Source organism: Oncorhynchus mykiss, chromosome 7, assembly GCF_057628025.1.
Source record: "Oncorhynchus mykiss isolate SJ-2025 chromosome 7, ASM5762802v1, whole genome shotgun sequence".
NCBI lineage: Eukaryota > Metazoa > Chordata > Actinopteri > Salmoniformes > Salmonidae > Oncorhynchus > Oncorhynchus mykiss.
The window spans coordinates 43,488,713-43,501,429 of NC_143028.1; the positions used below are offsets into that span (position 1 = coordinate 43,488,713).

General features: G+C 42.5%; 1 protein-coding gene across 4 annotated transcripts in view; it reads left to right on the forward strand.

Annotated features, from left to right (window-relative positions):
- Positions 1-11,888, forward strand: part of LOC110527942 (6-phosphofructo-2-kinase/fructose-2,6-bisphosphatase 4) — a 29,190-nt gene extending 17,302 nt beyond the window's left edge. For 2 of the 4 annotated variants that reach the window (XM_021609582.3, XM_021609580.3), the window contains exons 6-14: positions 3,055-3,111; positions 3,194-3,315; positions 4,804-5,011; positions 5,642-5,788; positions 5,915-6,019; positions 7,890-8,019; positions 8,131-8,193; positions 8,330-8,394; positions 8,954-11,888. In XM_021609582.3, coding sequence (XP_021465257.2) covers positions 3,055-3,111; positions 3,194-3,315; positions 4,804-5,011; positions 5,642-5,788; positions 5,915-6,019; positions 7,890-8,019; positions 8,131-8,193; positions 8,330-8,394; positions 8,954-9,013 — 957 coding nt within the window. In that variant the 3' untranslated portion in view covers positions 9,014-11,888. The remainder of the gene's footprint in view (positions 1-3,054; positions 3,112-3,193; positions 3,316-4,803; positions 5,012-5,641; positions 5,789-5,914; positions 6,020-7,889; positions 8,020-8,130; positions 8,194-8,329; positions 8,395-8,953) is intronic. The other 2 variants (XM_090241090.1, XM_036983429.2) reach the window with 1 other exon arrangement.
- Positions 11,889-12,717: the final 829 nt, after the last annotated feature.

A 12,717-nucleotide genomic window follows, 5' to 3' on the forward strand; every position in this document is an offset into this window, starting at 1 on the left:
CTCAAATAACATTTTATTTGTCACATGCTTTGTAAACCGGTGTAGATTAACAGGGAAATGCTTACTTACAGGCCCTTCCCAACAATGCAGAGAGAAAAGAGGAATAACTACACAATGAGTAAAGATAACTTGGCTATATACACATGGTACCAGTACTGAGTCGATGTGAAGGGGCATGAGGTAGATATGTACATATAGGTAGGGATAAAGTGACTAGGCAAGAGGGTAGATAAATGGTAGCAGCAGCGTATGTGATGAGTCAAGAGTTTGCTATTGGTTAACTACTTACCTCACTATTTAGCTATGGCGTCGAGGTAAAAGCTGTTCAGGGTCCTGTTGGTTCCAGACGTACTGTTTGCCGTGCAGTAGCAGAGAGAGCAGTCTGACTTGGAGGGCTGGAGTTTAGGCAATTTTTAGGGCCGCCTTCTGACACCACCTGGTATAGAAGGTCTGGATGGCAGGGAGCTCAGCCCCAGTAATGTACTAGGCCATATGCACTACCCTCTGTATCACTTTGTGGTTGGGTGACAATGAGTTGCCATACCAAGCAGTGATGCAGACAGTCAAGATGCTCTCAATGGTGCAGCTGTAGCATATTTTTGAGGATCTGAGGGCCCATGCCAAATCTTTTCAACCTGCAGAGAGGGAAGAGGCATTGTTGTGCCTTCTTCATGACTGTGTGGACCATGACAATTCCATAGTGATGTGGACACCAAGGATCTTGACACTCTCGACCCACCCCACTACAGCCCCGCCGATTGGGGCGTACTCGGCCCTCAGTTGCCTGTAGTCCCTGATCAGCTCCTTTGTCTTGCTGACATTGAGGGAGCGGTTGTTGTCCTGGAACAACACTGCCAGGTCACTGACCTTCTCCCTATAGGCTGTTTCATCGTCAGTGATCAGGCAAACCACCGTTGTGTTGGAGTCTTGCGCGGCTATATACACATGCAGTCGTGGGTGAATGGGGAATACAGGAGCACGCACACCTGAGTGGCCTCCGTGTTGAGGGTCAGCGTGGTGGATGTGGTGTTGCCTACCTTCACCACCTGGGGGTGGCCCGTCAGGAAATCCATGATCCAGTTGCAGAGGGAGGTGTTCAGGCCCAGGATCCTAAGCTTAGTGATGAGCTTGAAGGGCACTATGGTGTTGAATGCTGAGCTGTAGTCAATGAACAGCATTAAGGATTTCACAGGTGTTCCTCTTGTCCAGGTGGGAGAGGGCAGTGTGGAGTGCAATAGTGTGTCATCTGTGGATCTATTGGGGCAGTGTGCAAATTGGAGTGGGTCCAGGGTGTCTGGGTTGTTGTTGCTGTGAGCCATGACCAGCCTTTCAAAGCATTTCATTGCTACAGATGTGAGTGCTACGGGGCGATAGTCACTTAGACAGGTTACCTTAGTGTTGTTGGGCACAGGGACTATGGTGGTCTGCTTGAAACATGTAGGTATTACAGACTGGGTCAGGGAGAGGTTGAAAATGTCAGTGAAAACACTTGCCAGCTAGTCAGTGCATGCGCTGAGTAAGCGTCCTGGTAATATGTCAGGCCCCACAGCCTTGTGTATGTTAACCTGTTTAAAGCTCTAACTCTCATCGGCTATGGAGAGCAAGATCACCGTCTGAAACAGCTGGTGCTCTCATGCGTGGTTCAGTGTTGCTTGCCTCGATGTGAGAATAGAAGGAATGTAGTTCGTCTGGTAGGCTTGCATCACTTGACAGCTTGCGTCTGGGTTTTTTACGAGCCTCCAAGCCAGCGTAGTAGGATTTGTTCATAGTTCTGTATTGACGCCGCGCATGCTTTCCGTACACGTCCTGGTAATCTGTCTGGCCCAGCAACTTGAATGTTGACCTGTTTTAAATGTTTTGTTCACATCGGCTACCGAGAGGGTTATCACACAGTTATCCAGAACAGCTGATGCTCTCGTAAATGCTTCAGTATTGCTTGCCTTGAAGCGAGCATAAAATGCATTTAGCTCATCTGGTAGGCTTGCGTGTCTGGGTTTCACTTTGTACTCCATAATAGTTTAAGCCCTGCCACATCTGACGAGCGTCAGAGCCGGTGTAGTAGGATTCAATCTTATTCCTGTATTGATGCTTTGCCTGTTTGATGGTTCGTCTTAGGGCATAGGATGATTTCTTATAAGCTTCTGGGTTAGTCTTTCGCTCCTTGAATGTAGCAGCTCTAGCCTTTAGATCAATGCAGATGTTGCCTGTAATCCGTTGCTTCTGGTTGGAATATGTACTTACAGTCACTGCATCGACGACGTCGTCCCCACACTTATTGATGAAGCTGATGACTGAAGTGGTGTACTCCTCAATGCCATTGGATGAATCCCGGAACATATTCCAGTCTGTGCTATCAAAATAGTCCTGTAGTGTAGCGTCCGTCATCTGACCACTTCCGTATTGAGCGAGTCACTGGTACTTCCGGCTTTAGTTTTTGCTTGTAAGCAGGAATCAGGAGGATAGAATTATGGTCAGATTTGCCAAATGGAGAGCGGGGGAGAGCTTTGTATGCATCTCTGTGTGGTCTAGAATGTTTGTTTTTTTTACTCTGGTTGACATGCTGGTAGAAATCTGGTAAAATTGATTTAAGGTTGCCTGCATTAAAGTCCCCGGCCACTAGGAGCGCCGCTTCTGGGTGAACCTAAATGTTATCTGATGTATCCCGGAACATTTTCCAGTCTGTGCTAGCAAAACTGTCCTGTAGTTTAGGATCTGCTTTATCTGACCACTTCTGGTAATCCCAGTTTGAGTTTTTGCTTGTAAGCCGGAATCAGCAGGATATAATTATGGTCAGATTTGCCAAATGGAGGGAGAGCTTTGAATGCATGGAGTAAAGGTGCTCTAGCGTTTCCCTGCATCAAATCACTGGCCACTAGGTGCACTGCCTCTAGATGTGCATTTTCTTAATTTGGCCTTGTACAGCTTGTTGGGTGTGGTCTTACTGCCAGCATTGGTTTGTGGCAGCAAATAGACAGACGCAAAAAATATAGATGACAACTGGGAACTTGATGTCTTGTCTATCCTGGGGGTTTACGATCTTCCCTTTTCTCCTAGGTGTTCTTTGTAGAGTCTGTTTGTGAAGACCCTGAAGTCATTGCAGAGAACATTGTGGTGAGTGCTCTTCCACAGTTCCTGTAGGTACCTCTTTGGAGAGAGCCAATGAGTCTTATATCTCGTCTCTTTCTCTGCTCAGCAAGTGAAGCTGGGCAGCCCTGACTACACCAACTGCAACACAGAGGAGGCTATGGAGGACTTCAAGAAGAGGATCAAGTGTTATGAGAACTCCTATGAGACCCTGGACGAGGTTCTGGACAGGTGAGCAACTTATCTCACTGAGGAACAAAGAGTTCTCTCCTATTTATTTAGCAAGTGGTTGTTTTTACAGTTGTAACGGGAATTTACAGGTGAACAAAAAGGAGTGCAGTTGTTAAATCCCATCAAAATTAATCTGGTTTATTACAAGAATTCTGCGAGACCACCACCAGAGCAGAAGCAAAGCAAATGTCTAATGGGCCCTTGTATATTAGTCACACAGCACTGAATGGTGTGTAAACACCAACCCAAGAGGCTTGTTGGAAGTCAGAACATAAGCTGTGACAGAATCACAGTGTCATAGATACATTATGACTGTGTCCTCAAATTCAGTCTTCAAGACTGGCAGACATTTTATGCTAGCAGTTAAACGGGTCAAAAGTAAGAACATCAGTACTTCATTACAACATTGAACAAACTATATTGAACAAAAATATAAATATTTGACTGAGTTACAGTTCATAGAAGGAAATCGGTCAATTGAAATAAAGAAATTGGGCCCTAATTAATGAATTCCTTATGACTGGGCAGGGGTGCAGGCATGGGTAGGCCTGGAAAGGCATAGGCCCACTCACTGGGGAGTCAGGCCCAACTAATCATCATTTGTTTTTCCCCCACAAAAGGGCTTTATTGCAGACAAATACTTTTCAGAAGACCCTGTCCCTGGCAAACATGGTCAACCTCATGCTATTTAATGAGCTTCTTGATAAGCCACACCGGTCAGATGGATGGATTATCTTTCCAAGGAAGAAATGCTCATGGATTTAAAACAAATTTGTGCACCAAATTTGAGATTTTTGTGCATATGAAACATTTCTGGGATATTTATTTCAGCTCATGAAAAATGTGACCAACACTTTACATGTTGCATTTTATATTTTTATTCAGTATACTTAAAGATCGCTCTGTCATTTCCTGGTTGGAAAAATTATAACAGGTTGCCTAATTTCAGTTTGTGACAAATAAGCAAGCAAAGTGTAGAGTCATTGTAGCATCTAAACTGCTGTGAACTATATTTGCTATAACCAAATATATTTCATTTTCAGCTGTTTGAAGCTCGTGTCCAAAACAGAAAGTTAAAGACTCAAAAAAGAAACTTAAGAACTGGAAGCATAGAAATGGCGCACATGGAATCGATCTACTGCTTCTTAGACTTTCTCTTAATCTGAATGACAGATCTATAACTCATATTTCTATGTGAATTTGGTCAAGTCGCCCAAGAAGTTACATATTGCAGCTTTAAGTAAATATGTTACTTAAACATACATGGTTAACTCCTGTTTCCCTTCCCACATACAATCATGTTTATTACATATCAGTCCATATCCACAGTAAATCAAATAGTAATTCATGTCCCATTTACAACAGTGTTGCTTGTCCTTTTAAACCCGGAATACTTTTAAAGCTGGTTTCAATGCATGTTGTATCTACGAGGTTTCTCTCTTTTATAAAGTAAGGGATTCCTAAAGCTCTCTGACATGTATCTCCCAGGCATCTGTCCTACATTAAGATCATGGATGTGGGCCGGAGGTACCTGGTGAACCAGGTCCAGGACCACATCCAGAGCAGGATTGTCTACTACCTCATGAACATCCACATCACGCCACGCTCCATCTACCTGTGTCGCCATGGAGAGAGTGACCTCAACGTCAAGGGCTGCATTGGAGGAGACTCTGGGCTCTCACCCAGGGGCAAGGAGGTACGGCTAACTATCCTCTACCTTACGAGTTCTACTTTTTCTTTCTTCAATATTGAATAGGTTTCCATATTTTGGAATCGTTTTTTAAAATGTAATTTAAAAAAAAAATGTACCCCTTTTTCTCCCCAATTTTCGTGGTATTCAATTGTTAGTAGCTACTATCTTGTCTCGTCGCTACAACTCCCGTACGAGCTCGGGAGAGACGAAGGTTGAAAGTCATGCGTCCGCCGATACACAACCCAACCAAGCCGCACTGCTTCTTAACACAGCGCGCATCCAACCCGGAAGCCAGCCGCACCAATGTGTCGGAGGAAACACCGTGCACCTGGTAACCTTGGCTAGCGTGCACTGCGCCCGGCCCGCCACAGGAATCGATGGTGCACGATGAGACAAGAATTTCCCTACCGGCCAAACCCTCCCTAACCCGGATGAAGCTAGGCCAATTGTGCGTCGCCCCACGGACGTCACGGCCGGTTACGACAGCCTGGGCGCAAACCCAGAGTCTCTGGTGGCACAGCTGGCGCTGCAGTACGGCGCCATTAACCACTGCGCCACCCGGGAGGCCCCTAGGTTTCCATATTTTGAGGATGTTTTCTTTTCTCTCTTTTGTGTTGATTGTTCCCTGGGCAGTTTGCCAAGTATCTGCACCAGTTCATCCAGTCTCAGGAGATCAGTGATCTGAAGGTGTGGACCAGCCAGATGAAGAGGACCATCCAGACAGCTGAGGCAGTGTCTGTACCCTACGAGCAGTGGAAGGCTCTCAACGAGATAGACGCGGTGAGAACTTGACTCGCCTACTCGACTCAGCAATCCCACTTGTGTGACTGTGTGTATGTCGGTGATCCTCAAACACACCCCATACTGATTGTATATCTGAAGTGGTGTGTTCTGTGCTATCCTCAGGGTGTGTGTGAGGAGATGATGTATGAGGAGATCCAGCAGCACTACCCTCTGGAGTTTGCAATGAGGGACCAGGACAAATACCGCTACCGTTACCCCAAGGGAGAGGTGAGTGTGAGGAGAGCATTCTCTAATGCCTCATTTAATCACATCGGAAGTTTACATACACCTTAGCCAACTACATTTAAACTCGGTTTTCCTCAATTCCTGACATTTAATCCTAGTAAGAATTCCCAGTCTTAGGTCAGTTAGGATCCACTTTATTTTAAGAATGTGAAATGTCAGAATAATAGTAGAGAATGATTTATTTCAGCTTTTATTTCTTTCATCACATTCCCAGTGGGTCAGAAGTTCACATACACTCAATTTGGTAGCATTGCCTTTTAAATTGTTTAACTTGGGTCAAACGTTTTGGGTAGCCTTCCACAAGCTTCCCACAAAAAGTTGGGTGAATTTTGGCCCATTCCTCCTGACAGAGCTAGTGTAACTGAGTCAGGTTTGTAGGCCTCCTTGCTCGCACACGCTTTTTCAGTTCTGCCCACAAATGTTCTATATGATTGAGGTCAGGGCTTTGAGATGGCCACTCCAATACCTTGACTTTGTTGTCCTTAAGCCATTTTTCCACAAGTTTGGAAGTATGCTTGGGGTTATTGTCCATTTGGAAGACCCATTTGTGACCAAGCTTTAACTTCCTGACTGATGTCATCTCTAGGAGACAGAATGCGTCTCCTTCCTGAGCGGTATGACGGCTGCGTGGTCCCATGGTATTTATACTTGCGTACTATTGTTTGTATAGATGAACGTGGTACCTTCAGGCGTTTGGAAATTGCTCCAAAGGATGAACCAGGCTTGTGGAGGTCTACAATTTTTTTTTTATTAAGTCTTTGATGATTTCTTTAGATTTTTCCATGATGTCAAGCAAAGAGGCACTGAGTTTGAAGGTAGGCCTTGAAATACATCCACAGTACACCACCAAATGACACAAATGATGTCAGTTAGCCTATCAGAAACTTCTAAAGCCATGACATAATTTTCTGGAATTTTCCAAGCTGTTTAAAGGCAGTCAACTTAGTGTATGTAAACTTCTAACCCACTGGAATTGTGATACTATGAATTATAAGTGAAATAATCTGTCTGTAAACAATTGTTGGGAAAATTACTTGTCATGTACAAAGTAAATGTTCTAATTGACTTGCCAAAACCATAGTTTGTTAACAAGAATCTTGTGGAGTGGTTGAAAAACAAGCTTTGACTCCAACCTAAGTGTTTGTAAACTTCTGACTTCAACTGTATTTATTATGAAAGGGCTCTACCAACCTGGATACTTTTATGTGTGCCAAGAAATGTGTGAGAGAACTTGCTTCTGCTCCACTGTAGTTCTTCACAATGAGAATTTACATCAAAATAGATGAGAAACTAAGTGAATGTTTTGCTCATGCGGTCCAAATGTAGTTTAATTTGGCACTGTGACATTAAACCACATCCAGGTGACTAATGGCCATGTACACCTTGCTAATGAGCCGAGGTAAATAAAGCCCCCTTCCTCCCCTGTCTGTCTGTGCTTCAGGCTCTGGGTACAGGCTGTTTTTCAGTTGGCATGAACAATCAGTGGTGTGTTCTGACTTTTAGTCCATCCCATTGCTGCCACTTAGAGAGATGGAGGTGGTGATCAGCGAGGCTGTCTCTCCCACTCAGTAGTGGGGGAGAGCATTGTTGTCTAAGACCCTTTACTACAGTACTAATGGCTTATCGTTATGTGGGCCTACATTAGAATTAAGTGCTCTACCTTGTTTTTCCCACTGTAGACCCATTACTGAAGATAATGTCTCCTGTTGCAGTTTTTGTCTGTGCTCTGTTCTTCATTAATTTTTACCTTGAAGTTTTTGTGTGTGAGACCCTATTGTGACCCTGCCCTTTTGGGTGAGTTAGTATCTTGTTTTGTCTATCGGTGTATCTGACAGTTACCCTGTCCCCTCAGTCCTATGAGGACCTGGTGCAGAGGTTAGAGCCAGTCATCATGGAGTTGGAGAGGCAGGAGCATGTCCTGGTCATCTGTCATCAGGCTGTCATGCGCTGCCTGCTGGCCTACTTCCTTGATAAGACAGCAGGTCAGTCTGGTTGTCTTTCCTGGATAACAGTGATGGACGGAAGGTGTTTCTTTTCGCACTTTGTAGATCTTTTTTATAGTAGATTTCTTAGTCGTGTGTGTTGTTTCTCAGAGGAGCTGCCCTACCTGAAGTGCCCACTGCACACCGTGCTGAAGCTCACACCAGTTGCTTATGGTAAGACTGGCCTTCCACTGCTACCCAGTCCTGTCTGCATCTGTGTTAATATCAATTGCAAAATAGCATAAATATTTTAGTATTGGATTTAGTGGTTTATAATGCAAAAATGCACCTCTCTGGGCTCTGTCTTCAGGCTGTAAGGTGGAGTCCATCTACCTAAATGTGGATGCAGTGAACACTCACAGAGAACGCCCAGAGGTTGGTATATACATATATACATACATGCATACATACATACATTAATTAATTTGATGGATAAGTTGGAATATGTGCTATGCTTGACGGATAACTCTCAACTCAGTAACCTGTTGTTGAGGAGCATTTGAATGCAGCTGTAGTGCTTTTCAACAGTCCTGGTTGCCATGGCTTCACAATCAGAAGAGCGTTTAATAGTAGGGGTTAGAGTGGATTCTTTATTGTAGATGTGTGTGTAAAGATGGTGATAGTGACTCATGTAGTGACCTTTGTCCATCGCCTTTTCACACCCTCTACCTGAATATACCTGTAAGAGGATTGTGGGATAGAACGCTATGATTCATGATATGTCATCAGGTGAAATCTGTCATTAGGAATCATGCTCATGCCATTTCTTTATTGTATACGTAGAGAAGAATTTGGGGAGTGTAACTATGAGAATCAACTTGGGTAATTAAATTATGTACTGTGCATCTTTATCACATCCTGTCTTTCCCTCCCATTCTATCCATTTTGTTCCCCTGATGTTTGACCGCAACCTTTTTGTTTCATTGCTGAACAGAACGTAGAGGTGTCACGGATGGCAGAGGAGGCTTTGCTAACAGTACCAGCTCACCAGTGAGATAGTGTCCCTCACTCGCTCTATCCCTCACACTCCTTTCTTTCCACTCCTCCCGCTGGCCCTGCCTCCTTATTTGCTCCTTCAATCAGGCAGTTAGTTCTCAATTACTCCATTCCCCCCAAAAGCACTCTGATTGTTCTACTCAGATTGAGTCAAAGCATCCAATTAAAGTAATGATAATTAACTGGAATCCAGTTCATTTGAATATCCTTACTATAAGTAAGGGTCTGGTGTCCTTTTTTTTTTGTCTGTTTATTGAAATTATATTTTTCTCTCAATTGACATGGTTTTGCAAATCAATGTTGTATTTCCAAACCAGAGCACATTTTCATTTCAAATGTTTATTTTAATTTTAGGATAATCTTTTTAATTTAGTCTCATGGAAGGGATCCTAATAAAATACCTGTTGAGGAAGCTCAGTATTTGGAATATTTGTCAGTCATGTGTGGCTGTTGCTGTGAATCGATGTCTTAATTAGTTTAAAAGTTGAATGCGTGTCTGTCAATGTTCATTGCGTTGCACAAATGTCTACTTGATTTGAGGTAGTGTTTTGCACCTGGACTCTGAGTCTTAAACTCTTTTAGTACTAATTTAATAATTTTTTAAAATTCAGTTTAGTATATATTTTTAATTTGATCACGTAAGATTAAATGTTTGTTTATAATCATGTATGAAGAAGGCCCAGAGAAACATATATTTTTTAATAAAAATGTGAAGGTCTGCTCCATATGGAATATGACAGGGAGTAATTTCCACATCACTGTTTACTGACTGCTAATAAAATCTACTTGACCAGTCCTGCTGTATTTTATGTATCAATGCATCAAATCATGTTTTTGTTCTACAAATGTCTTGATAAACCACTGTGCTACGCAAATAAATAGCATTTGTTCTTCAACCTTATTCGTATGCAAAGGCTGGATTGGAAATAATTTCCTCTGAATGAACGCCTATTCCTCACTCTGTACAAACGCCTGTTGGTAGAACATTGCTTGTCCGTCTGCCTGGGACGTTAACCATTGCCATAGCAGTAACTCTCTTCATCCACAAAGCATACTGCAGAACATGCCCCCCCCCACCTCCACTAATTTACTTTTCCTAGATTAGGGATGGGCAATTGACAGCCCCCCCCTTCTGTAGGTTAATTGGTAACCCCAGCACATCTCCCTTGTTTTGAAATACCATTGACAGATTTGGTTAGTCAGCCTTGTATGTTCCTCTTTCAGAACGTCAACATTCATCGCACCACAGAAGATGCCTTGCAGACAGTCCCAGCTCACCTCTGAAATCAAAGCCAATCGGGTTGAAGTTGGGCCTCTTCTGTCTCCCAGATTTCACTACATGTGTCATTACTTGTGGGACAGTCTGGACGTGATCTGTTCAACAACCCACTCAGCTGATATGTTTTTTTTGTGGGGTGATGTTTTCCACTTCTTCTGCCTCTGAGTACAACCTCATCTGCTTTTGGTGTCTGTGTTCAGAGCAATGTGACCTGGAGGATCCAGAGCCTTTTGGCGTTCTCATTGGCTTGTACTCCTGTCTTTCATAAGTATAATTCTCAGTCTACAGCACATTCAGTCCAGTTGGCCTGTACTCCTGTCTTTCATAAGTATAATTCTCAGTCTACAGCACATTCAGTCCAATTGTTCGAGGTCCGAATAGAAATGTGAATACAATTAACCGTTCTGCTTGCATTGTAGGGTTTGGGGGTATGCATTCACAGAATTACTCTGACCTATTACTGCTCCAATCTCATGGTAGGAAGAGGCATAAGTCCTTGGTACTAGTTTGGTTTGTGTGTTAAGGCTTTACGTACAGCTGACAGACTTGTCTAGGAGAGAAAGGGACTGAAATGTATTTTTTGTAAAGTATGAACCCCTCAGTATCTGTTTCCATTAACTTGTCCAGTCGTTTTTTTTTTTTTTTTTTTTTTTGTCGACAATTGGAAAATAGATTAGACAATTGCCCGCTGCATAGTGTGTGTCCATCGAACGTTCTAGTGTCGATTTTAAAAACAGCAGGATGTAATGTCACACCAACAAAACAAAAAACTAGTATTGAATAGAAATAGTGGTTGAAGTGTTTCTATTACCCATTTAGGCAAATTGTACACCCATTAATTGGAGACAGCCTGTATGCTCTCCTACCTATCGGTTTCATGTCTCAGGTAGCCTGCAAAAGTCAGCATTGATAGAATGCAAGAATTTACCTATATTTGCCATATTCTAATAATTATCATGTGCCAACATATCGGTCTGTGCTGTAAAAAAAAAAAAACATGATAGCAAAATGTGTAGAATAGCAAGAAATGTGCTTAACTGCCAAATTTTCTTTCAGCCTCATGGCATAATGTGAACAAAAGCATGGGATGAGCTATAAAACAGTATTTTTTTTCTGTGCCCCATGGCAAAAAGTGTATAATTGCAAAGGGGGGGGGGGGGGTTAGGGTTAGAAACTTGCACTCCTGTAGATCTGAAATAATTGGATGGTGAAACAGAACAGCCAAACAGAAAATCAAGGCATAGAAATTCAGCCTTCTTGAAAGTAAGGATGAGGATCCTGCAAATAAATATATTTATAATTGAAAAATGGATTTAGTAGGCATTTAGAATTAAATGTGGAGTGTAACTTCATAGTTGTGTTGACATCAAGTGCCCTGCGTACTTTTACATTATTTGGCAATCATAATTTATTCCAAAAACACTTTCCACCATTTGTCGCAATCTAACAAGTTTGACAAAAGAAAAGTACACCCGTCTAACAGATTATTTATTTTTTGATCTTTCAAAAATGTCTCCATTATCTGCCGTTTCCATTATGTCACAAATATTTTTTATGCGACGTTGCTTTTGTCAAATAAACCTGTCAATGGAAACCTGCTGTTACTCTTCAGAAAGTATTGAATGTGTGAATCACTTGTCTAATTTGAACCTCAAAAGTGTCACTGTGTTGTCTTTTCATGTCAATGTGTTATGTAATCTACAGGTAACTGTCAAATAAATTAGGGATACAAAGTATTTTGAAAGCAGGTGCTTCCACACAGGTGTGGTTCCTGAGTTAATTAAGCAATTAATATCCCATCATGCTTAGGGTTATCAAAGATGGTCTACTAATTATATTGACAAGACAGTTGATTGACTGCTTTCACAATGTTAATGCATGTCCTCGAAGATGGAAGGAAGTCGGGCGAGAGGCGAAATCAGTTGGGAGACCATTCTAGCCAGTGTGAGGGCAGATTGCTTGTGAACACCAGCCCATAGAGCTAGATAGAGGACTAATCTTTATCTTTGCCATTATAGCGTCTGTGAAAGCATGGGCAGCGCCTTCAATTTAAAGTATTCAATTTTCTTCTTCATTGGCTCATTGCTCCCAACTCATAGGAATCCCCACCCAGTTGACTACTTAATATGGTGGAAGCCCTCAATGGGAAATGTCCATGTTAACGCTGGTAATATCTACAAAACATTTATTCGATCAAATAAGCCATACATAACAAATTAGCAATTACATTTTTTTGTGGATCAAATTCAACACTAATTGAGCTCCATAAAGAAATATATATGTATTTTTCGTGGACAGATTTTGGGTGGAGTAAAACCTCTTGCTTCGCCTCTTCCTCTCTGGGGTCATGTTTAAAAATACTGGGCAGGCCATTATTTTGAATACCATGGCTATGCCCCCATCTACAGGGCACGAATGAAAAT